The 24,927-nt window shown below is 43.7% G+C and overlaps 16 protein-coding genes across 17 annotated transcripts; 9 read left to right on the forward strand and 7 right to left on the reverse strand.

The window, feature by feature from the left end:
• Positions 1–464: 464 nt before the first annotated feature.
• Positions 465–3,025, reverse strand: BBOV_III007160 (uncharacterized protein). The gene is made up of 7 exons (XM_051767706.1): positions 3,004–3,025; positions 2,555–2,966; positions 2,336–2,519; positions 1,679–2,298; positions 1,219–1,643; positions 966–1,183; positions 465–930 (listed from the first exon to the last, which is right to left on the reverse strand). The coding sequence occupies exons 1-7, from the start codon at positions 3,020–3,022 to the stop codon at positions 502–504; spliced, it is 2,307 nt and encodes a 768-aa protein (XP_051623482.1). The 5' UTR covers positions 3,023–3,025; the 3' UTR covers positions 465–501.
• Positions 3,013–4,796, reverse strand: BBOV_III007170 (PAP2 C-terminal family protein). The gene has a single exon (XM_001611796.2). The coding sequence runs from the start codon at positions 4,348–4,350 to the stop codon at positions 3,040–3,042; it is 1,311 nt and encodes a 436-aa protein (XP_001611846.1). The 5' UTR covers positions 4,351–4,796; the 3' UTR covers positions 3,013–3,039.
• A 605-nt stretch (positions 4,797–5,401) lies between these two features.
• BBOV_III007180 (putative integral membrane protein) lies at positions 5,402–6,853 on the forward strand. The gene has a single exon (XM_001611797.2). The coding sequence runs from the start codon at positions 5,438–5,440 to the stop codon at positions 6,746–6,748; it is 1,311 nt and encodes a 436-aa protein (XP_001611847.1). The 5' UTR covers positions 5,402–5,437; the 3' UTR covers positions 6,749–6,853.
• Positions 6,854–7,114: 261 nt separating this feature from the next.
• On the forward strand, positions 7,115–8,040 carry BBOV_III007190 (uncharacterized protein). Its single transcript, XM_001611798.2, has 2 exons — positions 7,115–7,613; positions 7,649–8,040. Exons 1-2 carry the CDS (start codon positions 7,242–7,244, stop codon positions 7,838–7,840), a joined length of 564 nt encoding a protein of 187 aa, XP_001611848.1. The 5' UTR covers positions 7,115–7,241; the 3' UTR covers positions 7,841–8,040.
• Positions 8,041–8,114: 74 nt separating this feature from the next.
• On the forward strand, positions 8,115–11,373 carry BBOV_III007200 (PA14 domain family protein). Its single transcript, XM_001611799.2, has one exon. It carries the CDS (start codon positions 8,160–8,162, stop codon positions 11,316–11,318), a length of 3,159 nt encoding a protein of 1,052 aa, XP_001611849.1. The 5' UTR covers positions 8,115–8,159; the 3' UTR covers positions 11,319–11,373.
• On the forward strand, positions 11,317–12,232 carry BBOV_III007210 (uncharacterized protein). Its single transcript, XM_051767147.1, has 2 exons — positions 11,317–12,033; positions 12,069–12,232. Exons 1-2 carry the CDS (start codon positions 11,527–11,529, stop codon positions 12,225–12,227), a joined length of 666 nt encoding a protein of 221 aa, XP_051623483.1. The 5' UTR covers positions 11,317–11,526; the 3' UTR covers positions 12,228–12,232.
• Positions 12,233–12,288: 56 nt separating this feature from the next.
• On the forward strand, positions 12,289–13,247 carry BBOV_III007215 (uncharacterized protein). The gene is made up of 7 exons (XM_051766989.1): positions 12,289–12,402; positions 12,438–12,495; positions 12,530–12,620; positions 12,657–12,710; positions 12,817–12,860; positions 12,895–13,026; positions 13,061–13,247. Exons 1-7 carry the CDS (start codon positions 12,305–12,307, stop codon positions 13,205–13,207), a joined length of 624 nt encoding a protein of 207 aa, XP_051623751.1. The 5' UTR covers positions 12,289–12,304; the 3' UTR covers positions 13,208–13,247.
• A 167-nt stretch (positions 13,248–13,414) lies between these two features.
• Positions 13,415–13,841, forward strand: BBOV_III007220 (putative integral membrane protein). The gene is made up of 3 exons (XM_001611801.2): positions 13,415–13,575; positions 13,613–13,651; positions 13,688–13,841. The coding sequence occupies exons 1-3, from the start codon at positions 13,518–13,520 to the stop codon at positions 13,837–13,839; spliced, it is 249 nt and encodes an 82-aa protein (XP_001611851.1). The 5' UTR covers positions 13,415–13,517; the 3' UTR covers positions 13,840–13,841.
• A 6-nt stretch (positions 13,842–13,847) lies between these two features.
• BBOV_III007230 (Acetyltransferase (GNAT) family protein) lies at positions 13,848–15,349 on the forward strand. Of its 2 annotated transcripts, XM_001611802.2 has the most exons (3): positions 13,848–14,029; positions 14,286–14,698; positions 14,734–15,183. In XM_001611802.2, the coding sequence occupies exons 1-2, from the start codon at positions 13,867–13,869 to the stop codon at positions 14,582–14,584; spliced, it is 462 nt and encodes a 153-aa protein (XP_001611852.1). In that variant the 5' UTR covers positions 13,848–13,866; the 3' UTR covers positions 14,585–14,698; positions 14,734–15,183. The 2 variants fall into 2 exon arrangements, with proteins under 2 accessions (XP_001611852.1, XP_051623791.1); XM_051767072.1 differs by lacking the exon at positions 13,848–14,029 and having other exon boundaries at positions 14,148–14,698; positions 14,734–15,349.
• Positions 14,779–15,624, reverse strand: BBOV_III007235 (uncharacterized protein). Its single transcript, XM_051767784.1, has 2 exons — positions 15,392–15,624; positions 14,779–15,309 (listed from the first exon to the last, which is right to left on the reverse strand). The coding sequence occupies exons 1-2, from the start codon at positions 15,417–15,419 to the stop codon at positions 14,900–14,902; spliced, it is 438 nt and encodes a 145-aa protein (XP_051623765.1). The 5' UTR covers positions 15,420–15,624; the 3' UTR covers positions 14,779–14,899.
• On the reverse strand, positions 15,502–17,207 carry BBOV_III007240 (putative phenylalanine--tRNA ligase alpha subunit). Its single transcript, XM_051767889.1, has 3 exons — positions 16,918–17,207; positions 15,792–16,882; positions 15,502–15,755 (listed from the first exon to the last, which is right to left on the reverse strand). Exons 1-3 carry the CDS (start codon positions 17,197–17,199, stop codon positions 15,590–15,592), a joined length of 1,539 nt encoding a protein of 512 aa, XP_051623484.1. The 5' UTR covers positions 17,200–17,207; the 3' UTR covers positions 15,502–15,589.
• A 37-nt stretch (positions 17,208–17,244) lies between these two features.
• BBOV_III007250 (DNA repair protein Mre11 family protein) lies at positions 17,245–20,419 on the reverse strand. Its single transcript, XM_001611804.2, has one exon. The coding sequence runs from the start codon at positions 20,391–20,393 to the stop codon at positions 17,271–17,273; it is 3,123 nt and encodes a 1,040-aa protein (XP_001611854.1). The 5' UTR covers positions 20,394–20,419; the 3' UTR covers positions 17,245–17,270.
• A 407-nt stretch (positions 20,420–20,826) lies between these two features.
• On the forward strand, positions 20,827–22,421 carry BBOV_III007260 (putative isocitrate dehydrogenase NADP-dependent). Its single transcript, XM_001611805.2, has 3 exons — positions 20,827–21,114; positions 21,155–21,232; positions 21,265–22,421. Exons 1-3 carry the CDS (start codon positions 20,854–20,856, stop codon positions 22,309–22,311), a joined length of 1,386 nt encoding a protein of 461 aa, XP_001611855.2. The 5' UTR covers positions 20,827–20,853; the 3' UTR covers positions 22,312–22,421.
• Positions 22,422–22,425: 4 nt separating this feature from the next.
• Positions 22,426–23,396, reverse strand: BBOV_III007270 (putative integral membrane protein). Its single transcript, XM_001611806.2, has 4 exons — positions 23,133–23,396; positions 22,904–23,098; positions 22,715–22,869; positions 22,426–22,681 (listed from the first exon to the last, which is right to left on the reverse strand). The coding sequence occupies exons 1-4, from the start codon at positions 23,309–23,311 to the stop codon at positions 22,452–22,454; spliced, it is 759 nt and encodes a 252-aa protein (XP_001611856.1). The 5' UTR covers positions 23,312–23,396; the 3' UTR covers positions 22,426–22,451.
• On the reverse strand, positions 23,387–24,013 carry BBOV_III007275 (uncharacterized protein). The gene is made up of 4 exons (XM_051767671.1): positions 23,860–24,013; positions 23,664–23,823; positions 23,554–23,630; positions 23,387–23,511 (listed from the first exon to the last, which is right to left on the reverse strand). The coding sequence occupies exons 1-4, from the start codon at positions 23,952–23,954 to the stop codon at positions 23,388–23,390; spliced, it is 456 nt and encodes a 151-aa protein (XP_051623690.1). The 5' UTR covers positions 23,955–24,013; the 3' UTR covers position 23,387.
• A 203-nt stretch (positions 24,014–24,216) lies between these two features.
• BBOV_III007280 (uncharacterized protein) lies at positions 24,217–24,907 on the forward strand. Its single transcript, XM_001611807.2, has one exon. It carries the CDS (start codon positions 24,310–24,312, stop codon positions 24,880–24,882), a length of 573 nt encoding a protein of 190 aa, XP_001611857.1. The 5' UTR covers positions 24,217–24,309; the 3' UTR covers positions 24,883–24,907.
• Positions 24,908–24,927: the final 20 nt, after the last annotated feature.

Consider the following 24,927-nt stretch of genomic DNA (forward strand, 5'->3'; position numbering starts at 1 on the left):
TCAATATATAAATGACGTTGCTGATGTGTTACATCGCGGATATTGCCTAGTTTTTTCAGGATGGGGAGCATGAGCCTGGGGGGCATGGAAGTCACTAGGTAACACATCTGAAAAAACATCTGGTTCAACATAATATACGCACATATGAGTCGTATTACTTTTATATGAACATAGGTACCTAAGAAAACAATGCCTTGTAGTTTTATGCTGCCATATTGCCTAGGATTTGTTGAATATCAAATATGTGTAACACTATGCTGCTTTAAAATCCAGAACACCTACTTTCTTTCCCACTTCTGAGCTGCTATATCTGCCTATTGTACATCATATAACAAAGTATGTCAACTTGGCTTGATTATGAGTAGTACTATGTCTGGTAAGTACATGAATGTAGTTTCGACTGTCGCTAATCAAACAACGCAGTAGCACGTATAAATGGGCTATTATACAATGTAAACCCAACCTTATGGCTACTATACAAAATGGTTCTACTATACATGGCTAAATGTCATTAATAATGTACCTAACTGCATTGCAACGTTCTCCGAAATATTTGTACATTCCATATGTCTTGGCATCAGGGTTGAAGCAATTGTCTTTTAACAATTGGGAGAATCTCTGGTATTCCTCCAATAGCAGCTGCTCGAAAGTGATTGGTGCTACTAAGTTCCCGTTTTTACGGCAAATGCGCTTGAGGTTAGCATTTATATTCATATCATAATCGCTTGCATACTTGGAAAGGAATTTGGCATAGCCAAGTTGATTAATCTCCTGGAGATATGATTTCAGATTCTTTGGTTTGCCATTGGCAACATTGGTACTTTTAACATTTTGTATATGCTGCAGTATATTCAATGCTTCATTTCCAATTGCCTTATCATTGTTTATGAGCGATAATAATGGCGGGTCCAGTGCCAGATTTCCTTGATGCTGGGGATTTGTATAGAACCATTGTAAAGACTCACCTCTAACACCGATATGCCGTAGACCTTAAGTAGAACTGATAGCTTGATTAACCTTGTTATAGCAGTTGCCTTCTGTGGAGCAAAAGCTTCCCATAACAAATCGAGTTCCTTTAGATTTCTGACTATGCTTACAAAGCTTAAGGATACTTCCGAGGCTGCGGATACAATGGTACAAAGCATTGGTATCAGATGGACGCATAAACTGGTAGAAAGCGTATCTGCATTCATGTTTGTAAGCAGCTTAGTAACGTACCATATGTACTTATTGATTCCCTTTTAATTACTTTTACCACGGTCATATTCTTGGTTAGCCTTTGTCCATATGAATGGCTATGCAATGTGTTTGGTAGTATAAACTTGAATGCAGATTTAAGTTGCATCATTTTTACAAATGTTAATACCGCTTCCATCCACCAGTTGTGGTACAGCGCATCTCCCTGTGCCATAATATCGTACAGAGCTACTGCATTGAACATGCTCCTGGTACCGATTTTGGCTACATTTTCTAAAACTAAATGCGATAAAGTTTGACTTCCAACTGAGGCAGCGAAAGCGTCTGCAATCCTCCTCATAGCCTGTGGAGTTGATCTTTGGTTGAACAAATCGCGCAAGAAAGTGATAATATCTTGGCTTCTATCTTTGGCGAATATTTCCAGATTATCCGCTAGATGAGGATTCCTGCAGCACATTGAGACCGGTACCACGTGACCTACTTTATTATAAATTCCAGTGCCGTTATACAACTGCGAATATCGTTATGATGTAGTTTAATCAAATCATCGAGCAATTGTTCGTCAACTTGATATCCTTCCAATTCAGCAATATTGGCTAATCGATGCTTTAAAGCCTCCGTATAACAAGATTCAACTACTATAACCTTTGAGATCTGCCGCAGTTCCCTCAAGTTTTTATCGTACAATTCGTTACATATACAGACAATGGGCCGCTTGATCATATTCTTTTGGTTAAGATCTTTTAATGCACCGATAACTCGACCTTCTGCAGCATGAAGTCCGTCAACTTCTTCTAGCAGACATAGGTTAGGCCGATTTTTTGAAATTGAGTTTGCGGTGACGATGCCTTTAATGGTGGGTAGCACTTTCTCTTTGCTTCTGTCCTCACTTGCGTTAATTTCAACAACATCAAAGCCGCAATGGCGTGCCAGTACGTTGACTACTGTTGATTTACCCACTCCTGCAGGGCCTCCTAGCAGCAGTATTTTCGGTACATCTACTTCATCACTTTCTTTATCCTTCTGTTGGTATGCACTCTGGGACTTTTTATTGCCAGAATACAACTTGCTACATTTCCACGACCGCAACCATTCTAGTACCTGCAAATATGATCTGGTGTATCTCTGGTCAACTCACTTCTACATTGACAGCTTCATCTGTTAAGAGGTCTGAGAAGTAACGCGGCTGGTATTTAATTAGCCAGCTTTCGTTTGAGTCATCCGTGTTATGATCTCGAGTCTGTCTTTTCCGTTTACGTAATAGCGTCATAGAACTGCGGGAACGTCTGGCTGGTGCGTGTTCTTGACGTTCAACCATGTTACTGCAAACCGTATTACGTTGGTTCCAATGACTTACTTTAACATTTCGTCGACTGTATTGCTTAACAGGCATCCTGGCTGTTCGGAAGCACTATCTTTATTCTCATTCTTTTTGTAGTAGCGAAGGTATAGCGGTGGGTGTCCAACCTGGTAACCAACTGCCCTTAAGGCAAACTGTTCACCCTTTTCCAGTAGCGCCGCTGACTTCAGTAGCTTTCGCTCATCGTTTTGGCCTGATTTTGCGTAGAAGGTATCCAGCGGATTGTATGCTGCAGGTCCTCCAGGTGTGTAGTTACTTGCAAGTTCTACAAGACTCAGGCTTGAGAATCCATTACTAACATGACTGTCTAATGGGTATAACTCGATTAACGCGGTTTCAATTTCACGCTGGACTGTGCTCGCTTGGTTCTTCTCTACTTCATCAAGCAAATCGTCGACATAGTCATCGCCTGAATTCAGGGTCACACATTATATGTTTTTATTTACCATTAAAAAAATCGTCCATGACTTTGATTTTATATATTAAGATTGTGTTACAGGTGTGTCATCTAAGGCTGGTTGTTCACTATCTAAATTGTGGCGCTGTTCACGTGATCCCGTCTTCTGCAACACAAGTCGTTTAATAAGTCTAGCGTTAGCCAGACTCCATTCGTCATATCCCTTGTAGACACATCTGGGTTGCATTTCATCTTCTATGCCGTATATATTGTAATAAAAGTCAAGTTTCTGCATCTGTGTTGCATCCTTGTTAATATGGGCATCTCTAAGATGTTGGAGGCGTATGAATAGATTAACTCTTTCTTCGACCATCTCCACTTTTGACACAAGCTTGCATATGGACGAGAATACTGAGTTTCCAAGTTGCAATCCTTTGAAAGTGCATCTACCAACTCTGGACACCATGCGTAGATGTTGCGAGTATATCTGCAGGGCGAATAGCATCCCGAACATGATATCGATGGTGTAGTGTGCCCTTGTAAGGATTAACAAAAAGCATATAATACCAGCAACGATCATGATTATGGTATTGAGGTACCACTGCCTGTTATGTAGTACAAACATTAGCATGATGCTGATACTTCCTGCGGTATGTCCCGATATTATCATATCGGTACACGTATCGACCACAGAGAAATACCCCAATAGCACGTGCAGATACTGTTTTGCAAAGCTGTCATTAGGGCTGAATGTTGTGCAATTGGGTATTGATGCTGGTACTACGCTTGCGGCGATGAACAGTGCCCTGATGAAGTATATCTGGGACATGACAACCATGTATCTAATGAGCATTTGGCATGCTGGTATGAGCGGTGACAAGAAAATGGCCTTGGTTCCTATGACGATGAACATAATAGCGATAAGTGCGTCAGCGTATCGTATGGATATGCGCTCTCCTTTATTCAAGCCATTGAATAATACCTGTATATGGTCATACAACCTTGACATATTCCATTCTTTCATTTCTGGTTGTAGTGGTGGCGCATCTGGATGTGTATACATGGCGTAAATGCTATCGCTGCTCCACATACACAAAGCTTGGAACAGCAGAACCGCAATGAACACTACAGCGGTTAGCAGCAGGTTGCGAAGCATTCCAAGGGCCACATACTTTGATTCTTTGAATACGGATTCCACGTAGGATTCATCCGCATTTTCTAGGTTGATTGTGACATCACCCTTGTTCGATGCCTGGGACAATGTTTGTTGGAAATCTACGTGCCCGGTTGACTCCCATGAGCTGAAAGTGTGCTTATATGTAGATTTCCTCCCACTGGCGCGTACCCAGGGTGATTTATAGTCATCTTGCACAGTATTTGTGAGATTGTCCGCCATTGTTAAAAATTTACCGACTTATTGGCGTTTCATACAATGTCGCCTTAGTATTATACCCGGATTATGCACATATGATCCTCATATGTATCCAATAATTTATGTTACTTTGAGGCAAAACATCATTTATGTTAGTAGTTGTCGAATCCTTTTCTGGTCCTAATCATTCCATAGAGTCGTATCATAGAACAAAAGACAATACTTTAAAACTACACACTTTGGCACACATTAACCCTTATAATCGCCTTCAGAACGTCGTATATAGATACTTGGTAGTAAAGTATCCTTGGTTTATACTCGAACTACAGTTATTAACTTACACACACTGGTGACACTTGTCTAAAACAGTACACCTCGTTACACACCTGTGTTCATCTGGCTTATATATAGAGTTCAATTTATATCCCAGGTCAACATTTTATAAGAGCTCTCCTTTAGTACAGTTGCAAAGGCTGGAGCCCGACACAACCGGAGTTTAAAATATCAATTGAACTGTACCTATGACTTGACTTGCGTCTATATGGAACATATACGTAGATATCTATACAGTCATGACTACAAAGTGTGTAAAACAATGATGGTAGACCAGTATTGTGTGTTACCTTTACTATAGTAAGCTCATTGGTGTCTAACTCGTAGTCTGTACCAAGGAGTTAAGTTACTCGTAAGACAACATACAAACCATTATATCGTAATAATTACGTAATATACAATAAATAGATAGTCACGTTAAATTTCTAAAGATGTAGTCTGTCTATAAACAACCGAGATTTCCTGTATCTTGATTTTTTACATAGATACTAAATTTGTGACCACTACAGGTCAAAATATTTTCTTAATTCTAATGAACAACTTCTGACAAATAAGGTGCCATTGAACATTGTTTAATGTATTATACAGTGTTATGGATTCCATCATATCTGTGGACTTCGAGCATGAGCTCCACAACACAGTTACCATATACTAGTCATTAATGGCCATTATGTAGTATATTATAGAACAATATAATGACATATTACTACACCTTTGTGACAGTCCTATCCCCACTGCCTATTTAGTTGCGTCAGTATATACATTTCCAGCAAGCGTGATGTCGTCACCTTCTGAGAATGCTGCTGCGTTGGAACATTCTTCTTCCTATGTGAAATATTTTTCAGCTGAAGGATGGGATGATTCATTTGTAGATACTGTGGAATCCTTTGAAAATTCTGACGGTATTTTCCACACACCCAAGTCTACTCGTGCTTTGTTTGTTGAAGGTTTATCATCGAGTTCAATCGAGGATACTACGCGTTCGGTTGTGTTGTCAACACATCGTGAACATGGCTTTGGCGCTTGTGAATCTGATATGTCAGAGGCATCTGTGGTTGAGCATGGCATGTCATTGCCAATCGGGACAGGTAGCTCATTCTCGAATTATGAGTCCTACCGCATTCCTAAGAAGATTATTATAACGTTGCGTTTTTCTGATTTATTGCGTTATCCGTTATTGCGTCTATCGAATTGCATAAGTGTTTTAAGATTTCAGCGTTCTTTATTGGATGAAACTGCGGGATCGGATTCTGTATACCGTCGCATGAAGGTAGTCCCTTCTGTATTATCAGTGACATCCATTTCTGGTTTATTATTTATGCGTGACTTTGTAAAAGCTTATTACAAACGTTATGGATGGAAGGGATTTTACCGTGGTTTCAGTGAATATCTATTGTATCGTTTTTATCGTGACGTTATGAAGTACATTGTACCTCGTTTTATCGTACCGCGTTTAAGTGCATTTTGTGGCTCTCTATATCACAGTGCATTATCAGTTGAGCCTGCGTCAGTCAGTCACTTACGCAATCGTTATCTTAAACAACTTAGTGCTGACAACGACTCATCCGGCTGGAAAAAGAGCTCTTTGTACAAATTCATTGAGCGCAATATACGTTTTGATAGCTACAGGTTCTTTGTGGACGCATTAGTAGAGCTTTTCACATACCCGTTATTAACACTTTCATGTCGTATGATGATATATGACGGTCCCTATGTACTGAACACATGGAGCTTATTTAACAGCATTGTAACGTGGGACGGGTACTCGACATTATACAGCGGCTTTACGTGGCATATGGTATCTTTGGTATTTGACCAACTGACGCGCAATTACCAACGTAAGCATTCTGGTTTGTTTATGGGAAGACATGCATCTACACTCGACCAGTGCGTTCCCTTTTTGCTTACTGTTGGTTCCACCGTTAGCTATCAGGTATCGTTAGCTCAGCGTTGCATGTCATCTATGGATGGTTTCTGCATGCCTACATCATCATTATCAGCCCTTTCTGCTTTCCCTTGGATGACCTTATTCGTACAGATGGGTCTTGCTGCATGGGTTATGCGTCTGAAGGATAAACTAGAAACCTAGTCTGTAATGTAAATGCCACATTTTTGATTAGACCATGCATTTGCCACGCTCGTACTATAGCGTTACATAGATTCCAGGGAAACGCTAATATTTTATATTACTCGCATTGCCCACACGGTGATCTTCGCCGATGCGCTGTGTACCAGCGATGTTGCATGGGATTCAGTTATATAATCTATAATGTGTTGATATCAAGAAATATATAATCCTGGTGTGTAGTATCCAAGATATTGTAGTGGTTTCAGGTTACTATATAGCCGCACGATAAGGCACCTTCGTTATTGAGGTGTGAGTGTATACGATTCCTGCAACTCATTAATATCTATTGTGTACTTGTGTTTATCTGTGTCAAATTGGTACTGGGACGTGGCATCACGTGAATATCTAATGCATTATTTGCATTCGATAAATCTTGCATCTCTTAATACGACGCCTGCAGGTCGTTGAATGTGTTGCCACTTTAATATTTCTGGTTCACCGCAAATTGATAAGAATGGATGCTAGACATGCTCGTGCTTACGATACCTGCTTGGTTGCTCCTGAGCAGGGATATTACTCCGGTTTTGCTCCTGACGGTGCGAGATGTGTAACTGCTGTTCCCGCTCAAGAGGACGGTTATGTGCTTCCTAATGGTTACAGGTTTTCTGATGGCTATTCATTGGATTACCAGCCACTATCTAAGCATGTACCTGCTCAGAGCACTTTTGAGTGCAACCCTGAGTTATTACAGGGTTGTGTGTTTGACGGCGCTCCTCAGGGTGATTACGTTTATCCTGCCCCTGAGTATGTACAGCCTGATTACAGCTATGCAGCTCCAGGTTACGGTCAATATCAGCAAGTGATGGGTACTGAGACAGTTCCTAAGGTATGTTGTTATCTATAGTCATAAATCCTTCTCAGGTTGTGGGTGACCCAGCTCCTTTGACTACTGAGTTCTTTGCTTCTAACAATGCTTTTCAGCGTATTCCGTTATGCCCATCAAGATCGGTTTTCAGGCGTCGTCGTCAGGGTGACCCTTCCAGTGAGTGGAGCAATGCTTTTGTGAACGACACTGATGACCGTTGTGATGCTACTCCATGTTGCACGGGTTGATTTGGGGTTTTGTGTAACTTTTTCGTTGGTTATAAGGCTCATTTAGGTCAAGAGCTTACATCACTTTTCAATACAGAGTGATACATTTGGTGTTTGTTAACCAATCTAGAAAACGTTAGGGTGGTTGCTGGCATGAAAACAGGCCTTCGATGTACACACCAATTGAATAATATACCTTTATTAGTAACGTTTGTATTTAGTGATTATTTGCTTTATGCTGTTACACACCACTTCCCCATTCTAGGCTTGGAATTGATGTTGTATATACCTGTGGAATCCGTTAATGTAATTGGCAGTGCTGGGTGGTCGATATGTAACAATGCGATGCAGGTTCATTCCTCTTATCCTTTGGTGTGCCGGTGCATCGCGACGTCATGTGACAAATGCTTCCTTCAGTCTTTTTGAGGATCCCAGTGATTCTTCAAATAGTGACACATCGCAAACAGGTCTCTCTACGGATGCTAACAATGTTAGACAGGCCATTCCACCGGGAGCCGATGATGGCGTGGCTCCGCAATCAATCGCTACCTCTTCACAACCTCATGACATGAGTTCTTCTCTTATATCGCAACCTAATGCTATCCATGACCCTAAATTAGATCGTGTCATACCAATTCCAGGATCGGATTCTATAATTGGTGATGGATCTACTAATGAAGATGATAACGATTTAATGTACTATTTAACTCAGTATCGATCTCGTGTTCGTCGTACTGTTGAGGGTCATTTATGTGCTTCTGCTTTTGTTGAGAAGAACCAGATATACACCGATTGTACTATGGAGGTAGCTCCAGACGGTACTGTGAACCGTGAGTGGTGTTATTTGGAATCGCAGTTAAACGGTCAGTTAGAGCGTGATTGGGGGTTTTGTGTACCTCCATTGAATTATGAAAACATTCGTGGTGCCGTTTTAGGTAAGATTCGTGAGAAGGCTGACCAGGGCACTGAGTTAAAGCGTGCTTTACTGAAGCATAGGTCACTTTTATTAGGTATGGGCCGTCGTCTATCTATATACTGTGGCTCTGGCCACAAGGGCTTTGAACGATCATTAACACGTCTTAAGGAGATGGTTCAGAGTTCAGAGGACTCTCTGAAGGCTATGCGTTCGGTATCTAACGACGTGGTTGAGCTCAAGGCAGAGATTAAGAAGGACCAGGAACGTTACAATGCTCTGCGCCTTAAGATTCCTTCTGAGGTATTGACCCAGGTTAGTGACGGCTTACTTGGTACTTATTACTCCGGTCATCTACTGGAATTTCCTGCGTATGGCAGTCGTATAGACCGTGAGTTGAACTTTGTCTTTTCTGACTTTATGCCTGTTGTTGGTTTGAATCCTCAGCGTTTCTCTGTTTTGTGGCACGGTTATATCCGTGCTCCTCATTCGGGTAACTTTGTTTTTAGTGTTACTACTAACAGTAACGTTCGTGTTGAATTGGATGGTGTGGAGATAATTAACAACGGACTAGTTCGTGAGGGTGACTCTGAATCCGGCTACCGTTATTTTATAAACCCTATGCTTCGTGGCGCTAGGCTAACATCGCAATCTCAGCAGCTTGTTGGAGGTCGTTTTTACAGGATTCAATTGGAATTCAGTCATTCTCAGCAGTATCACTATAGACCCAGTGAATCCGTTCTCAAATTAGAGTGGTCCTCATTGAGACTGCCTCTTGAGGTAATAAAGGACTATTTATACACGAAAGCAGTCGCACCGCGTCTATCCATCAGTTATTTATCGCATGACCATTTCATTATTCACACTGCTATGAATGGAGTTTTGGCCTTTATGGATGATGACACAGCATTTTTGAATGATTTATCAAATGACCTCATAGGCACTACATTGTTGCGTACACTTCGATCACCAGGCTACCGGACGTTTGTATTACAACTTAATGTTACCTGTGCTATATACGTTGGATATATATCTGACGTGATACCCATAAGCACTGTGACTGAAGACGCCCTCGAGTTTATTGGATGTCCTGGATCATTAGTACATCTAGTTGATGGCACGGACGCCCCCAAACGTCTACATTTAAAGCGCGGTAAACTACAGCGTGGCCATACTTATACATTCCACGTGGAGGTAAAGAATTCACCGTTCTTTATATTCCTATCGATGCGTGACTTTTCTGAGCCTTTACAGGGTGAGGGTCCAATTAAGGTATTATCTATTCCTGACACCGAGTTATACCTCAGCTGTTCTGAGTCCTCTAGTATAGGTGATGGCTTCGGGTGCACTGCTGGTTTATCTGGTAAGCTACTTGACCAGAAACACGCCATTTGGCGTCCAACCGAGGGTCCTGGATCGTGGTTAAAGTTAGTATTCCGTCGTCCTGTACTGGTTACTGGATTCCAGATAAAGCAGAGCGACGACCCTTCTCGATGGGTTCGTCGGATATCACTTGACTACGATGACGGTTCTGAATTTTTCGAGCTTTTGCATTCAAATGACCCTAGGTCTAATTTATACCACCTAAATGAGCCTCGTTCATTGAATCAGGTCATACTACGTATCGATGAGCTCTACACCAGTGCCCAGTCTACTGCCTTAGGTATTAATTTCCTGGGTCAGATGCTATCTGAGGAGTCAGCAGGACTTCGTCGCGTGCTAATGAATTGTCATGATACATTATCTGACAACATTGATGTCCAGCCTTTATCTGAGGGTCATTCGTACGAGCTTGTCTGTAGTCGTCGCTGCTTTGATGTATCATCTCCATTGGGCAAAGTCGAGGTACATGACATTTCTAAACCGCCGTGCGCCGCTCTTAATATTGACTTATGTCGTGCTGGTGGTGATCACTCAGTATGCCACGCTGCAATAACTATAATGAAGAAATCTGAACCCGGTACTGACGATGTATTTGGTTATGTGTTATCAAGGCTTGATCGTGGTGTTCGTGATGTACCTTTTCGTGCATCTATTTTGTTTAAAACGGGTACCAACAGATTCCCACAGCATAACTTCTTTGTGGACAACGGTTCTTTGAAGGGTCCTGTGGATACTTCTTATATTCGTCAAATTGGTGCCAACCCTCGTATGGGTGAGGTATCATACGGATGGCTTCGACCTAATGTAAGTGACGTCTACGAGCTGGGCATAGCATTGCCATTACCTGTGGAATCTCAGAAGTGCATTCAAACTCCTGGGTGCCAGCCTAACTTCTGGTCTATTGATTTACCTCGCAATGGCCGCTACAAGATCGAGTTAGTTTTGGGCAATTCGGTATCTTCGGATGTAACTACTGTGGACGACATAGTTCCCAATGGCGCTTTGGTTCCTCAGCGTCTGTGTTTGGAGGTTAATGGTCAGGTAGTCCTCAACTGTGTTGAGATTGCTGGCGGTTCACTTTACACCTTGGTCAAGGAGATTGAGGTGCGCAACAACTTGCTGAAGTTGACTTCTACTAGCAGCAACAGCTCGTGTGCGAACTATCGTACGCGCTTACAATTTGTCAAGGTCACTGAGATGTAAGCATTCTAAATGTTAGTTCCATATTGTATGTGTTAGTTAATATATCACTTATTGTACCATGTCTCATGAGATATATTTATCTAGTTCTAAGGGCAGTATTTAGTGTGTTGTGTCTGTAGCAACGCGCGATCAATGTTTCTAGAGCAATTAACACATCACTGGTATCGGCTATTGTATTGATATATCCATCTTTATCGCATATTGTAACATGGATGACAGTACTGCTGGTCCAACATCGGACGGTAACGACCGTCCTGATTGGTTGGTATATCCTGAGGATTCCTATAGCTTTCGGGATGATTCTGCACCGATAGGTCAAGGATTACTGTTTAGGACACCTGAGTCATTGCTTTGTAAGCGCATACGTGCTTACAATCAAAACGGTTTAAGGATAACTGTTTATGGATTAATCCTATGTCATCGTAATGGCTTCCCGTGTATACTTGTACTAAGGGATACATCTGGCAATATAGGTCTATTAGGTGGCAAGTGCAAGTCTTTCGAGAACCCTCGTGAGGTGCTTAAACTGAAGTTAGCTAGGTTTGTATCTACTTCTAGGAAGGGAGTTCACCAGCTTAATGTGCGTGCTAATGTTGATACCATTATAGTTGGTGAGTTTATGGGTGAGTTCTGGCGTGCTGAGTACGACTCGGATGTTTTACCATATTTGCCTTTGCACATTAACCGTCCTCGTGAGAAGATATTGATATACCAGGTATGTCCACTTTAGGTGTATATCACCTGCTATAGGTCACACTTCGTGAACAGTGTTCGTTTATCGCACCTGGTGACATGCACATTGAGCCAATGGCGTTACATGAGTTCTACTGTGCTGAGCAGAGTGTGGCGATATCCGCTTTGCCACACCTGCTGACGCGTTTCAACTTATCGTTTATGCATCACGTTTGATGGGGAATTTGGATTACACAACCTAGAATAGATGTCTAAAAACATTTTAGATGTAACAGATGCTATGGTAATACATAATGGTCTTGGTGTGTATGCCATTATTGGTGACGTTGTTTTTTGCGGTGTGTCCAGGTCGTTATGCAACGGGGCGTCATGGCACTACCCAGGGCTTACGGTACGTTAATTACCAGTGTATCTAGAGCTATGCAGGCAACTTAATGGCTTACAAAGGGTATACACACATCTACCTTACTGCAGCGCCCTAAAGGTAATGTTATCTATAACCTTTGTAATCCTTGCAGCCCGAGTCTGTAACTATGGATACTATATGCCTATCATCATGTGGTACTATCGAGCATGAAGACGGCGTGGTGTGTAACCCTCAGGCAGAGAGTATGTTATATCACTGTTCTAGCACATCTTCAACAGCATGGAAGATTAGGCTGAACGCTGACATCAAGAGCGGCTTTTCGATAAAGGACGGTATGTTTAGACACAATATGCTGCAAACCAGTGGATACGTTGTATATGACTGTCTTCCTGGCACTGTATAGCAACCACTGCAAATTGCATGTCTCATGATATACAGACTGCCCTGGAAACCAAAAGAGGTTCAAGTGTTTACCATACCAGGTAATTGTTAAAAAAATGTGCCATACGTTAACAGAGCAATGAGATCCAATGTTCGGACGCTTCATTTGACACATACCCTGCTGGATTCAGTTGCTTCACTCAGTGTGGTGAGCTGAAGTGTCCATCGAATGACTACATGACCCCTGTACCGGCAAATGATTTTAAGGTTGGTTTAACCTGGCACATATAAATGATAACAGCTTGCGGATTGCAAAAGCAGCTACCGCGTGAGGTGTAGGATTCACCCTAAGAATAACAACCAGCTGATCAACGTACCCGATTTGACTATGGAGTTACAAATAGGTCACCTAAAGTACGGTCGTAAGGCAGCTGGTCATCAATCATAAAATCGAATGATTCCAATATCGCAGCGCATTAACATGGACTTTAAACTGTATTCTATTGTATATCGTACCATTTGTTCGTTATAAATCCATATGGAATCCAGTCTGCCCCGTGTCGCCCCGGTCGCGACGTCGTATAGCGTATATGCGCATGAATGTGTGGTGTTACATGATAGCCATAATTAAAAGGAGCATTTTTGGTGCAATATAACAAACTATTTACCAGCAGTACTGGTTTTAAATATCGACCTTATATAAGTCGATTGGATCTGTGGTTCCACTGTAGCGATATATAACTCTATCACCCTTCATAATGAAGTTCTCCGGTATTGCCTCTGCCTTCCTGGCCATTGGATCAGCCATTTTCGGTGGTAAGCATTTAGATGTGTTATTTTAATACTGCTGCAGCTGCTTCTGCCTCCTACGCCGGTGAGAACGACAACGCAGGTAGGTGCCCCGACGCGCTGCAACACATTTTCTAAGGTATCCTTTCTGAGCTTATGATTGTTAAAAACAATGAGGACTTTGTAGCTCGTAGGTACGGTACCTTCAACCTGCCCAACTTGGTACCTGGTGAGGAGAGCTCACCCGCTGGCGAGCCCTCCAACCCTGGTGCTGGTGACGCCGAGCTTTGATTTGCCGTAAAAAATACGCAACATGCCATGAGGCGCATGACTTTCACTGATATTTATGCGATTCGTCGTATAGAGAAGGATAGGTTCATTGAGATTTACTCCTTCTCGGAATATCTCAAGTTTCTTGTTTACTATCCGCCATTGTGTTTGGTCATAGACTTAGATGGTGAACTCGCCGCTTTTATAATTGGTTAGTAGTATATTTGATTCTGTGGTCTATATTGTGTATATCATGATGTGTCACTAGTGATTCAGCTGTGTGTTTCAGTAGCCCTTCTTTTGGGGGTCTATTGGTTCCTTAAAATCATATCTAGTTGTGATCATACTGTCCATGTGCTTATATTGCATTTATATACTATTGTACCGGTTATTGTCCATTGGAATCCTTGTGTTTGTTTTAGGATTAATTCATCTATTTGGTTACACATTGAGTTATTCTTTGTCAGGATGCACGGAGATTGATAATAACGTTGTATATGGCCACGTCTCGTCACTGATTGTATTACCGCAGTTTAGGCGGCGTAAGTTTGCTACAGAGCTTATGTTGGAATTTGAGCGTGTCTGCCGAGAGGAATTGAATTGCGCTTATGTAAACTTTTTTGTGAATCCGTTAAACGAAGTTGCCTTATCTCTCTACAACAAGTTGGGATACCAAGTACACTGCACGTTGCCGAAGTACTACAACAGCACTGACGACGCATATGAGATGAGAAAATCACTTATAAGTCCGACTGAACCGTTATAGAAGATGCGTGACGAAATCGAGGTTAAACAGTCTGCTGTAAAGCGACTTGTTCGTGAATTTAGTTTTCACAAGGACGAGTTAGCTGCACTTCGCGATGCATTGGCAAAGGCTACTGTAGGTGTGCATTATATGGTTTCATATTACACCAGGATGAGTTTGAGGGCAAGAAGTTCAAGCTCATGATATCTGAGAGTATAACTGTCATGCGATCAACTCGTGACAAGCTTGCTGAGTACGTTCGTGACCTTCGCGAGTCTGGCGTGGAAGTTTCCAGTGATGCCATGGAGGTAATCTCTACTGAGCTCTAATTACTTTCTATATCGGCAGGTGTCCTACTGATGTAACGTCATTTTTCCATTGATTCATTCCCAGGACGTCCTCTATAAGGCATGTATTTATTACCTGAAGTGTCGAGTCGAAGTTGAATGCTTGTTGCACTCGATATTTACGTCTAACTTTGGTGGCGCACTTCGGTCCGGCGTAGAAGACATCCTTTGTTGCGATAGTGCTGCAGTCACATACTATTTGGGCGTATTTACCGGACCCCTTTCCAACTCGGCATGTTGATCCGTTAAGGCAGTAAGTCAAGGCAGCGCTGTCTGCAGCCAGTACAGTCTTGCATTCTGGCAGGTCACTGAGATCATCTTCTTGTGACAGTTCTTCCAATGGCTGTTCCTCAGCGACCGTTCTGTGCCTGGCAAATAGCCAGGACAGCGCCACAAAAACTGCAAATCGATACACTAGCATAGATTTGACATTGTACTGAATATAGTATATATATTACACGGAGTAGTGCTAACGACTTACTGCGTATCGATGAATAGAGCCAGTGCATAGTTTCGCGATAACAGGGCACCAAGTACTCAGATCAATGCTATTCTATATCATATTGCTACTACCCATAAGATTACGCTATACGTTAAGTTGTCTAGCACAGTACACATCTCGGTGTGTAGGTCTGTTCTATAGAGACCTACACACACCGGGTACAACTCAGCTAAACATTCAGTAGCTGCAACCCACAAGGTCGCGGATGTTTCGTATGTTATCGCGGATCATGGTAGGCCGTTCAAGGCTAAGGCCCCAGCCAATGACCGAGAGTCCTTCCGGCAGTCCCATCGGTAGCAGCATTTCAGGTCTGAAAATCCCGCTATTGCCAATTTCTACCCATCTGCAGCAGTGATGCAACGTTGAAGCATTAACCTACTTCTTTAGATCTGGGTGGTAGCCATATATTTCCATGGAAGGTTCCGTGTAAGGGTTATAAGCAGGCTTGTACTTGAGCTTATCAATACCAATCGCTTTATAGAATGCCGACATGACACCCATTAAATGTCCCATACCAAGTCCGAATCCTATTAGTACGCCTTCAACTTGGTTAAATTCACACAGATGTGTCGAATCCATATTTTCGTTACGGAATACCCGATCGATAGAGAAGTACTTGAGTGGTAGCCTGTGTTTATACGATTGGAAATCTGCCGCTATCCGCTTGAGTAACCTTGCGGTACATGCTGTTGTATGTGTTCGTAGTACTATTTTACGCGATTCATCTAATTTCCAATTATACATCCATCCAGTACTATTGTATCTCCTGGCATCACCATGTGCCTCTGCTACTGCCGCTACGTAATCCTTGTCCAGTGAGCTTTCATCCTGCAGTTCAGGCTCATTGGTGAAGAATGTATCCTGGGAGTCGCGTGCAGGGTGTTGCTGAGGTATGTACAAGGTGTCGAAGCACCAGAAGCTGGACTCCACATAGTTGGAGGTATCCAGCTCCTCGAAACCCATTGATGTAAATATCTCCCTGAAAGTACGCATGGTACGTGTCAAGGGGTGCAGCGCTCCACGGGCAATTCGTTTACCGCTAGAGAAGAAATTATATGGTTTCATATCCTCGGCGGACCACGTCTTCCGTTCCTGCAGTAGCTCTTGGGTCAAATCCGTTACTTGTTGTACAATCTCGCATCGGAAGTTAGCTGTTTTCCTTACTATGTAAGACACTTCCACGTGAGATTCCGTGAGCTTGCGTTTTTTTAGGTCATCAAGCTCGGCGTTCAGCTTCTTAGTATCGGGGATCAATTTAGCCATAGCGCTAAGCATATCACCTTCGTTGGCGCCGTGGCTATGTACTATGAGTAGCAGCTGCTGGGTTAAATCATCACGTTGCGTTTCCGCGGCGGGTCCTAATGACAACTGCTTACCAGCACCTATTCGTAAGAGCGATGCGCGCATCGCTTTCTTCAGGCCATGCTCCGCATTAGGTATCCCGACACTAGCATCATTTATCGTTAGGGGCTGTACAATATACATACAACGACTCAACAACATACCTCGTTGGAATTACGTACTCGTTCGACTAGAAGGTATTCAGGTGAACCCTGGTTGGAGTACTGCAAGCCTTCCTGCGTTAGAATGAACCTTTTATTTTTACATTCTTCTATTGTCACGTAACCTTTGGCCATTAAGCTCTTGACGCCATTAACTGCCTTGGTATGGGCTTCGCCCGTGGCTAAATCCAAGGTGCTTACACAGGCGTCAGCAGGGCCATCTGAGGGCAGCGCAGCGTCTATAGCTTTTAAAAGCCATAAAAGATCGTCGTCCTTAGTACACATTTTATAATATGTAACATACAGTGTCTAGACACACACCACAGTGGTGTTTACTAATGTGTTATTTATAAGTATTACCCCTTGCTGTTGAAAAACATAGATATCAGCGTGGTGCGGAACCCCTGGGAGAGCGACGCGCTTTGCGAATCTCTAAGTGATCCTGATTTCGGACTACTTGAAGGGGATGACTTCGATGTGTCTGCATAGCACCGGTTTGACTGGAACCCGAATTCACCGTTTAGTGATATTTCAAGCCCGTTTTTGTACCCAGCACTTGAGTTGAGTGGCGTTGTCCTTGTTATATCAACTCCATCGGTATGCATTCTACCATGTTGATTCATATTTTTAACGATGCCATGCATTGGTCCATCATCAAAATCAGATACTTTCAATGGTTCCTCATTACGCAGGATACCATCTAGCTGTAGGTACTCTGGGTTGGCAATCTCAGCTCCACCTTGGTTAACGGCTACATTGTTCTTCTCAGTCCGTTCCAAATACTCCACACAAGCACGCTTTACATTTTCGTCTAACAGTAATTCCGCGAAATAATCTTCTATATAGCGACTTCTTTTAGAGCTTTGTGTGGACGATAACATTTGTGTCGATCCGGTATTATTACTTGACGGGCCCTGGGAATCAGGTACGTGGTTCCCATTATAAGGCGACAGCCCCGTTCTGAAACACCCAGCCAGCGGTAGATCGCCATGCGTAGTGCTGGAAACCAATTTATCATTCTTTGACCTGCTATTTCGCATATCTCGTGGCTCATTTCTTATGTCCTTTCGAGGGTCATTAGCCATTGAGTGTATCTCGTTGATAATGTTCAACTCGGGAATATTTATACCCAATTTAACATTCTGCTGATCGTTTCTAGGATTATAGTCGTATCCATTGGGCTTACCATGGGCAAACCGTTGGTTAGTGGTAGCACTGACTGGTGAGGTATTCTTTGGCGTGGAGCTCCCGGGCATCTGGCGGTTCATTGCCGGTGATATGTTACCACCACCCACAGTGCGCGCTGCTTGCGTACGCGCTATGATAGCACGTTCCACTAGACCAATGTATACCTCTTCACAAAGGTGGTCACCAATGTGTATCGCCATGTCACTTATCACTGCCTCCTTCATACTCCGTACTGCCCTGGAGATATAATCAGTAATAGCTCCATTTTCCATACCTACAGCAAACCTTTCTACTGCACCGTTCAGGTCCCTTTCCAGGAACAGCTTTAAACGGCATGCTTCCTCGACTAGAGGATAGACAGTATTTCGGATGTCTAAATGCGTACTCTGCGGCGACTCCTTGGCCTTTATGGGTCTTACTGGATTCTTTAACCAAAACCGCAATAGATCGTTAGGGTTAGCGACTCTGTCCACATAACGGGCACCGAAAGTACGCGGGTTAATCGAGTCATACCCGCTGTGGTCAACCCTTACGCGTACCAACGGCATGGCCTGTGCGGACTCAATAGCCTCACTGAGTTCACACTCCTTGTCTGGCATTACGATGTCGGCAACCGCACTGATGCACAACGGCGTCCGAGGCCTTTCGGGCATATTTCGTAGTATATTGTCCATGGTGAACACCAGCTTTTTGAAGATATCCTTCTCACCGCCTTTGGGCGAAACCCCGATATCGCACAGGCTTATTTCGGAGTAATGCAGCTGCCGTGCTGTTTCCAGGTATATAGGGTAGAACTTGACTCCATCATCTCCAATTTCCATGAGGCAGCAGTGCTTCGGCTCCATTTCACCAGTGGCCAACGACGTCTGTATAGTGGAACCCATTTGGAGCACCTTGAACCCTCGGGTCTCACTCAACATTGGGAACTTGAGGCACTCATGTTCATGCCCCCAAATCACCAGGTCCAGCCAGTCGGGCAGAAACTCCTCTGGAATGAAGTCCTTGGCCTTCACCCCGCGCCTCGGGTATCGGTTTTCATGGAACAGTAGCACTTTGTAGTAGCTAATGCCAGTATTCACTGGCGGTACAAATACTACCTTGTTTTCCTCGAATGCCTTATACAAGAACTCTTCCTTTACCCAACCCATTCCGTATAGCGCTAGATGGATATCACCCTTACTGATACATATTGGGTGTACCTCTACCTTGGTCATGTCAGTAACTGTCCCAAAGAAGGTAACCAGACCCGAGACATCCAGGAGATCAATTGGACTTAGCCCGTTCATGGTAGTTGGGTTATCGTGGTTTCCGTGTATAACAAAGAATGGTACACGAGCTTCCTTTGTTATGGTCCCGTCAATAAACTTCAATGCCTCCAGGCGCTTGGTTTCACTCCGCACTGCACAGCTTTTCGGCAGACGTATGTTCAGGGGCAGGGGTGACGTCAAATCTGACTTTCGGCAATATCGTCGCAGTAACTCCATGGTCCTGTAAATAACAGATCTGGATGGATGCGAGTCGTCAAAAAGGTCGCCTGCGTGTAGTATCCCGTCAACCTGGAGATACTTGGCCAGGAATAGCACTTCTTGGAACGCGTTGAACGAATCATTTTCACGGATAGGATCTGTTTCCTTATGTCCAAGGTGGGTATCGGTAAATATCATGAACCTTAACTTGCTCCCATGCAACGGGTCTGTGGTCAGTGTCAAAACAGTTTTGGGCTCTCGGTTGGGTGCGATAGTCAGAGGTAGGTTAAAACGTTTCTCCAAGGATACACTGTGGGTCCCGATATAAGGTTGTTTTAACGTAGGCAAGTGCGTATCAACGGGCCGGGCGCTTGCCAGGATGGTAGAAAGTGATGTCCCCTCTTTGCGTACCGCTTCAGTGGGTATTTCTTCAGGTACTCCACCAGCCATGTGACCAACTGAGGAGATACGGTGTGAACCGTTACCCAGTAGAGATCCATTGTCTGAGTTTGACACGCTGGAATTGAGATCACATATATCCAATTCTGCTATCACTGAGCTGGATAGTGCCCTTTCAAGGTCAGTGTTCGTGACTTCAGTTGATATATTTCCTGGCTTTGGGTCACGGACTATTGGTTTCTGCTCTGCTCGTTGCTGGATAGGGCGTAGCAGGTCAGCCACGCTTGATATGTTTGAACGCGAGGAGATGAACGACAGCGGGTTGCGCTTTGGCAATACCGGTCTATCAGGCGATATCGTGTTCTCAATATCATTTTTCATGACACTATTCCATACGGTCTTGAACGACGTGAATCTAGGCGGCATCTTGTAGGGTACCCAAGTTCAATATCACTCGGAAAGAGCTCTAGTTAAAATATGCCAGATTGGCCGATACACATGTACTCAACAGGTACATGTTGAGAAGGAAGGAACGATCTTCCTTCCACTAGCGATCCTAGGAACCATACACCTGCTATCCACTGTATGTGTAACATCAGTTAGAGTAACTGGAGAGCAAATGCAGTAATAATACGTACACAGCCGGCAAATAACGCGGTAGCTAGTAGCTGTTGTACCGTTGGTGTGTAGGTCCTGGCATGGGCATGAATGAATGCGATATGGGACTAATCGGGTACCAGAGATCCCTTTGGCCCTTTTAATGACTCCTAGAGCACCTAGATCTATTATATTTTGGCGCTTTTCCTTTTCTTAGACCCCATAAGACGCCGTGTCTAGGGGACCGGCGTCGTTGCCAGTTGTCAATTTACCGTATAATTGTACACACATGTGTGCTTGTAGCAGGATTGTTTATAACTTTGGGGAGCGGCAAATGCAGAGGCCATTCCTTGCTTTAAGCTATCTCTGCAGCTTTGTTCGGAGGTCTGGCAGTACTGACCAAGCCTTCCGCAGGTTATCGACAAGTGCGGGTTTCAGGGTTGACAGGGATAACAGCTCCACGATGGCTAAAATTCAGGTAAAGAATCCAATTGTTGAGCTTGACGGCGATGAGATGACACGTGTCATGTGGTCCTCGGTCAAGGAGAAGGTATGCTCTCTAGGTTATATCCACACACATACTTCTGCAGCTCATTTTGCCATACGTCGACATTCCTTTGCTATACTACGATCTCTCATTGCCAAACCGTGACGCTACTGACGACAAGGTAATACACATTGAGTCAGTTACATTATGTAGGTAACATTTGAGGCTGCCGAGGCTATTAAACAGGTCGGTATCGGTGTTAAGTGTGCCACTATTACTCCTGATGAGGCTCGTTTGAAGGAGTTTGGTCTTAAGCGGATGTATAGATCTCCTAACGGTACCATAAGGAACATTTTGGACGGTACTGTATTCAGGTCACCTATTTTAACCAAGACTGTCCCTGCATACATCCCTGGTTGGAAGAAGCCGATAATCATCGGTCGTCATGCATTTGGTGACCAGTACAACGCCACTGACATAAAGATTCCCGGTGCTGGTACTTTGGAGCTGGTATTTACCCCTGCTGATGGCGGTCCCACTCAAGCTTATAAAGTGACTGACTTCAAAGGTCCTGGTGTAGCTCTGTCCATGTTTAACGTTGACCAATCAATTCGTGGATTTGCTCGTGCGTGCTTTACCTATGCCCTTGATGTCAAGATGCCACTCTACATGTCTACCAAGAACACTATCCTAAAGAGTTATGATGGCCGCTTCAAGGATATATTCCAACAGATGTATGATGATGAGTTCAGGCCTCTATTTGAAGCTGCTGGTATATTTTATGAGCACAGACTCATTGACGACATGGTAGCCTATGCCTGCAAGTCAGAGGGTGGCTTTGTCTGGGCTTGTAAAAACTACGATGGTGACGTCCAGTCAGACATTGTATCACAGGCTTACGGTTCGTTGGCACTGATGTCATCTGTGTTATACTCCTCTGATGGTAAATCATTCCTTGCTGAGGCCGCTCACGGCACTGTGACACGTCACTTCCGGGTACACCAAAAGGGTGGCTCCACATCGACTAACTCCATTGCCACTATAGTGGCTTGGGCACGCGCTTTGGAGAAGCGCGGTCTTGCTGATGGCAATGACGCGCTTGTCGAGTTTGGTCGCAAGTTGGAGCGTGCTCCCGTTGAGGCTGTGGATGCCGGTTACTACACCAAGGACCTGGCCATTGCCATCCACGGCCCCCAAGCTACTGACTACCTTGACACAGAGTCTTTCATGGACAAGGTAAAGGAGTTCCTTGAGAAGTAGAATCATACGCAAATTCGGAAACGTACGAATTTGCGGTGTTTAAGTTACCGTCCCATGGTCTCGGGACTCCATATACTTGCACGTTTGGAGTACTTTAGGCAATAATTCTGACCTCTAGGGGCAATGTTCCCATGTAATAATTAGTAATCTGGTTTGCCGTGTGTTTCTTCATATTTCCTGATAATCTCGTGGTGATCCATTAGCGCAAGCTCCTTGCGAACTGACCACCTACGCAGCCCCGAAAGTAGTAGCATTACAACATTAATGCCAACGAGCCAGGTAATAGGCTTTGCCACGCATACTGGCAGTAGTGCGATTTTGGACGACCCAGTACGATTTGACGTGGACCATCTGGATTGTTTCCCAACCACTGCTATATATATCACCAATAAGCGATACTTACTTTTTCGATATAAGCCACCAACGCTGTAGGGTGACACCCCAAGCCCGAAAATGCCGTAACTAGCGAATAGTATGGCATATCCCAGTGATTCCGTGTGCTCGAGTGCCAGTGTGGCAGCCGCTGGGCCCAGGAGACCGATTAACGACAAACCGATGCTGGGAGATAGTGTCACTTTACTGAAATACCTACCCCAAGGATGACCTATTGAATCGAAGCAGGTTGAATACCAATGTACTGGAAGAAAGCCAGGGTAGTGCCGCACTGCTAATGTAGAATTGTTGCGATGCCAGGGTGTCAACAGTGGTTGACGGGATAGTCAATAAAGCGAATCCCCCAGGTATTACCAGGAAAGAGCCTATACCGTAGAAAACAACCTTGCTGCTTCTATAGGATTCTATATGTATATACTAAGACTAACCTGGACAACCTTTTGTAATCATCCTCGAGTTCCCTGTATGATGACAGTGATAGGTGTTCCCCAACCCTCTGTCTGAATGATGATATGTTTCCAGGTGTTGAGGCAACATGGTCCATAGAAGGCTTGGGTACTTCCGGTGACTTGATGTTGCGACCGTACAAGGCAACAAATCTGCGCATAGCTACTACACACTGGGTATATTATTCATCTAGGCACATTTACAATAGGAAATGCGATATATTATATGGTATATGTCTACTGGACGGGAGTACTGGGTTGCTGCAGCTTGTGGAGCTCCCCTTCCAAAAACGCAAGTCGAGCCAGTATAAACTGCTCGTGTTCCTTCTGTGTGTTACATAGGTCTCGGAATTTCTTCCTCCTGTGTATATTCAAACCTGAAATAAATACCATTGGCACGTACCTGAGATGCAGAGAATAGAACATGTATATAAACATGAGCGACATGAGTAGTATATCCGCTATCAAATCGGCTCCGAGCTGCGTTCTATGGAATTTGCACTAGCAACTTACATTAATCGCAGCATCGTCTTCTATTGGTTTTACAATAACCTCCACTTTGGTGTCCGCATTTTCGCGATATCGTTCGAAATTAAAGAACTTCCCTGATAACTTCCTCCGCACTGCGGCGTTATGCCTAGCTCTTCCTATTGACAACACCATGCGATGGGCTCTGGGACGGGATGTACAGTACTACTCCAAAACATACAGATGGTTACGTGCGGTGGCGGAAGCCACCATAGACGCTGCATATTTGCTAAAGGAAGACGTCAGTACCTTTACAGTCTCCAGGAAGATTTCCATACTGACGGTCAAAAGTGATGTTTTGTGTATTCCGGTGTCAAGGGCTGCGCGCGCGTAACCAAGCGCCCGAAGGCGCAGTTATTTACACACCAGGTGTATTACCGTACATCCAGACACGGTTTATGTATAAGTTCTATTGGTTCAGGAGTATATCGTAAGCCTAATTCCCAATCTACTGCAACTGCAATTGGCGGTGTGACCCAACATGGACAGGAATGACAACCAGTCATAATAGTCACACTGGCTAATAAATCAATATTTAGGGTCAGAAATTTATGACTCCACCTACTGTCAGCTTTAATGTACAGCGCTAGAAAACATCACGTACCCTGCTGTAGACTATATTATATAAACAATGAGTCGCGGAAGCTTACTCACTGCAGCTCGTAGGAGCTTGCGCTATCGACTGGGAAGATTGTACAACTCATTTTACTACAGTCAAAGTAACAATAAGTACGTCATGCTATTTGTGTTTCCAAGTGTAATTTGGTACACTCGCTTCCGTGCTGACACCAAGTTAGGATATCGTCTTTATATTTCACCCACTGCTGGCGGGCCTGTTGATTACAAGGAGAAGATTGACAAGGATTCCATTACCAAGTCATCCGACGATTCGTCGGAGCAATCGTCGTCACTGCTGCTTAACGTGTTGAACTACCTTGATGACACTATTATGGGCATTTGGAGCAGTATCAAGGGTACTAAACCATTGATTGAAGGATTCAAGAATGGCAAGAAGGTATACCTAAATGATTCTGCAACGGTACAGGATCTCAAGAATGCAGTATACGGCAAGCTGGCGATGGAAAACAAGGACGTGATGGTTGGATGCAAGGGCCGTATCATGCAAGATGAAGATAATCTGGCACTTGCTACACGTGCCTTTTGTCGCCGTGACCCACGTATTATCCTTTGGAGGGATGCTTAATGGAGTCTGTGGTATCCAACTGTATTAATATCGTATTTCATTTGT

The sequence above is a fragment of the Babesia bovis genome, chromosome 3 (genome assembly GCF_000165395.2).
Source record: "Babesia bovis T2Bo chromosome 3, whole genome shotgun sequence".
Classification (NCBI taxonomy): domain Eukaryota; phylum Apicomplexa; class Aconoidasida; order Piroplasmida; family Babesiidae; genus Babesia; species Babesia bovis.

Excerpts from the sequence above, each read along its gene's own strand:
- BBOV_III007160 (XM_051767706.1), bottom strand. Across the intron at positions 1,644-1,678 it reads GCACTGGAATTTATAATAAA|GAATCCTCATCTAGCGGATA; the intron begins GTAGGTCACGTG and ends AATGTGCTGCAG. Across the intron at positions 931-965 it reads ACGGCATATCGGTGTTAGAG|CATCAAGGAAATCTGGCACT; the intron begins GTGAGTCTTTAC and ends ACAAATCCCCAG.
- BBOV_III007170 (XM_001611796.2), bottom strand. The coding sequence starts at position 4,350 with ATGGCGGACAATCTCACAAATACTGTGCAAGATGACTATAAATCACCC.
- BBOV_III007180 (XM_001611797.2), top strand. The coding sequence starts at position 5,438 with ATGTCGTCACCTTCTGAGAATGCTGCTGCGTTGGAACATTCTTCTTCC.
- BBOV_III007190 (XM_001611798.2), top strand. The coding sequence starts at position 7,242 with ATGGATGCTAGACATGCTCGTGCTTACGATACCTGCTTGGTTGCTCCT. Across the intron at positions 7,614-7,648 it reads GTACTGAGACAGTTCCTAAG|GTTGTGGGTGACCCAGCTCC; the intron begins GTATGTTGTTAT and ends AATCCTTCTCAG.
- BBOV_III007200 (XM_001611799.2), top strand. The coding sequence starts at position 8,160 with ATGCGATGCAGGTTCATTCCTCTTATCCTTTGGTGTGCCGGTGCATCG.
- BBOV_III007210 (XM_051767147.1), top strand. The coding sequence starts at position 11,527 with ATGGATGACAGTACTGCTGGTCCAACATCGGACGGTAACGACCGTCCT. Across the intron at positions 12,034-12,068 it reads AGAAGATATTGATATACCAG|GTCACACTTCGTGAACAGTG; the intron begins GTATGTCCACTT and ends CACCTGCTATAG.
- BBOV_III007215 (XM_051766989.1), top strand. The coding sequence starts at position 12,305 with ATGGTCTTGGTGTGTATGCCATTATTGGTGACGTTGTTTTTTGCGGTG. Across the intron at positions 12,496-12,529 it reads CTTACTGCAGCGCCCTAAAG|CCCGAGTCTGTAACTATGGA; the intron begins GTAATGTTATCT and ends TAATCCTTGCAG. Across the intron at positions 13,027-13,060 it reads TACCGGCAAATGATTTTAAG|CTTGCGGATTGCAAAAGCAG; the intron begins GTTGGTTTAACC and ends AAATGATAACAG.
- BBOV_III007220 (XM_001611801.2), top strand. The coding sequence starts at position 13,518 with ATGAAGTTCTCCGGTATTGCCTCTGCCTTCCTGGCCATTGGATCAGCC. Across the intron at positions 13,576-13,612 it reads TGGATCAGCCATTTTCGGTG|CTGCTTCTGCCTCCTACGCC; the intron begins GTAAGCATTTAG and ends ATACTGCTGCAG. Across the intron at positions 13,652-13,687 it reads CGGTGAGAACGACAACGCAG|GTATCCTTTCTGAGCTTATG; the intron begins GTAGGTGCCCCG and ends ACATTTTCTAAG.
- BBOV_III007230 (XM_001611802.2), top strand. The coding sequence starts at position 13,867 with ATGAGGCGCATGACTTTCACTGATATTTATGCGATTCGTCGTATAGAG. Across the intron at positions 14,030-14,285 it reads ACTCGCCGCTTTTATAATTG|GATGCACGGAGATTGATAAT; the intron begins GTTAGTAGTATA and ends ATTCTTTGTCAG.
- BBOV_III007235 (XM_051767784.1), bottom strand. The coding sequence starts at position 15,419 with ATGCACTGGCTCTATTCATCGATACGCA. Across the intron at positions 15,310-15,391 it reads GCTCTATTCATCGATACGCA|TTTTTGTGGCGCTGTCCTGG; the intron begins GTAAGTCGTTAG and ends ATCGATTTGCAG.
- BBOV_III007240 (XM_051767889.1), bottom strand. The coding sequence starts at position 17,199 with ATGTGTACTAAGGACGACGATCTTTTATGGCTTTTAAAAGCTATAGAC. Across the intron at positions 16,883-16,917 it reads GAGTACGTAATTCCAACGAG|CCCCTAACGATAAATGATGC; the intron begins GTATGTTGTTGA and ends TATATTGTACAG. Across the intron at positions 15,756-15,791 it reads TACCACCCAGATCTAAAGAA|ATGGGTAGAAATTGGCAATA; the intron begins GTAGGTTAATGC and ends TCACTGCTGCAG.
- BBOV_III007250 (XM_001611804.2), bottom strand. The coding sequence starts at position 20,393 with ATGCCGCCTAGATTCACGTCGTTCAAGACCGTATGGAATAGTGTCATG.
- BBOV_III007260 (XM_001611805.2), top strand. The coding sequence starts at position 20,854 with ATGTGTGCTTGTAGCAGGATTGTTTATAACTTTGGGGAGCGGCAAATG. Across the intron at positions 21,115-21,154 it reads GGTCCTCGGTCAAGGAGAAG|CTCATTTTGCCATACGTCGA; the intron begins GTATGCTCTCTA and ends ATACTTCTGCAG. Across the intron at positions 21,233-21,264 it reads GTGACGCTACTGACGACAAG|GTAACATTTGAGGCTGCCGA; the intron begins GTAATACACATT and ends TACATTATGTAG.
- BBOV_III007270 (XM_001611806.2), bottom strand. The coding sequence starts at position 23,311 with ATGCGCAGATTTGTTGCCTTGTACGGTCGCAACATCAAGTCACCGGAA. Across the intron at positions 23,099-23,132 it reads GATTACAAAAGGTTGTCCAG|AAGCAGCAAGGTTGTTTTCT; the intron begins GTTAGTCTTAGT and ends AGAATCCTATAG. Across the intron at positions 22,870-22,903 it reads TTCAATAGGTCATCCTTGGG|CATCGGTTTGTCGTTAATCG; the intron begins GTAGGTATTTCA and ends ACTATCTCCCAG.
- BBOV_III007275 (XM_051767671.1), bottom strand. The coding sequence starts at position 23,954 with ATGGAAATCTTCCTGGAGACTGTAAAGGTACTGACGTCTTCCTTTAGC. Across the intron at positions 23,824-23,859 it reads GCCACCGCACGTAACCATCT|AGCCCATCGCATGGTGTTGT; the intron begins GTATGTTTTGGA and ends ATCCCGTCCCAG. Across the intron at positions 23,631-23,663 it reads AAGACGATGCTGCGATTAAT|CTCGGAGCCGATTTGATAGC; the intron begins GTAAGTTGCTAG and ends CATAGAACGCAG.
- BBOV_III007280 (XM_001611807.2), top strand. The coding sequence starts at position 24,310 with ATGAGTCGCGGAAGCTTACTCACTGCAGCTCGTAGGAGCTTGCGCTAT.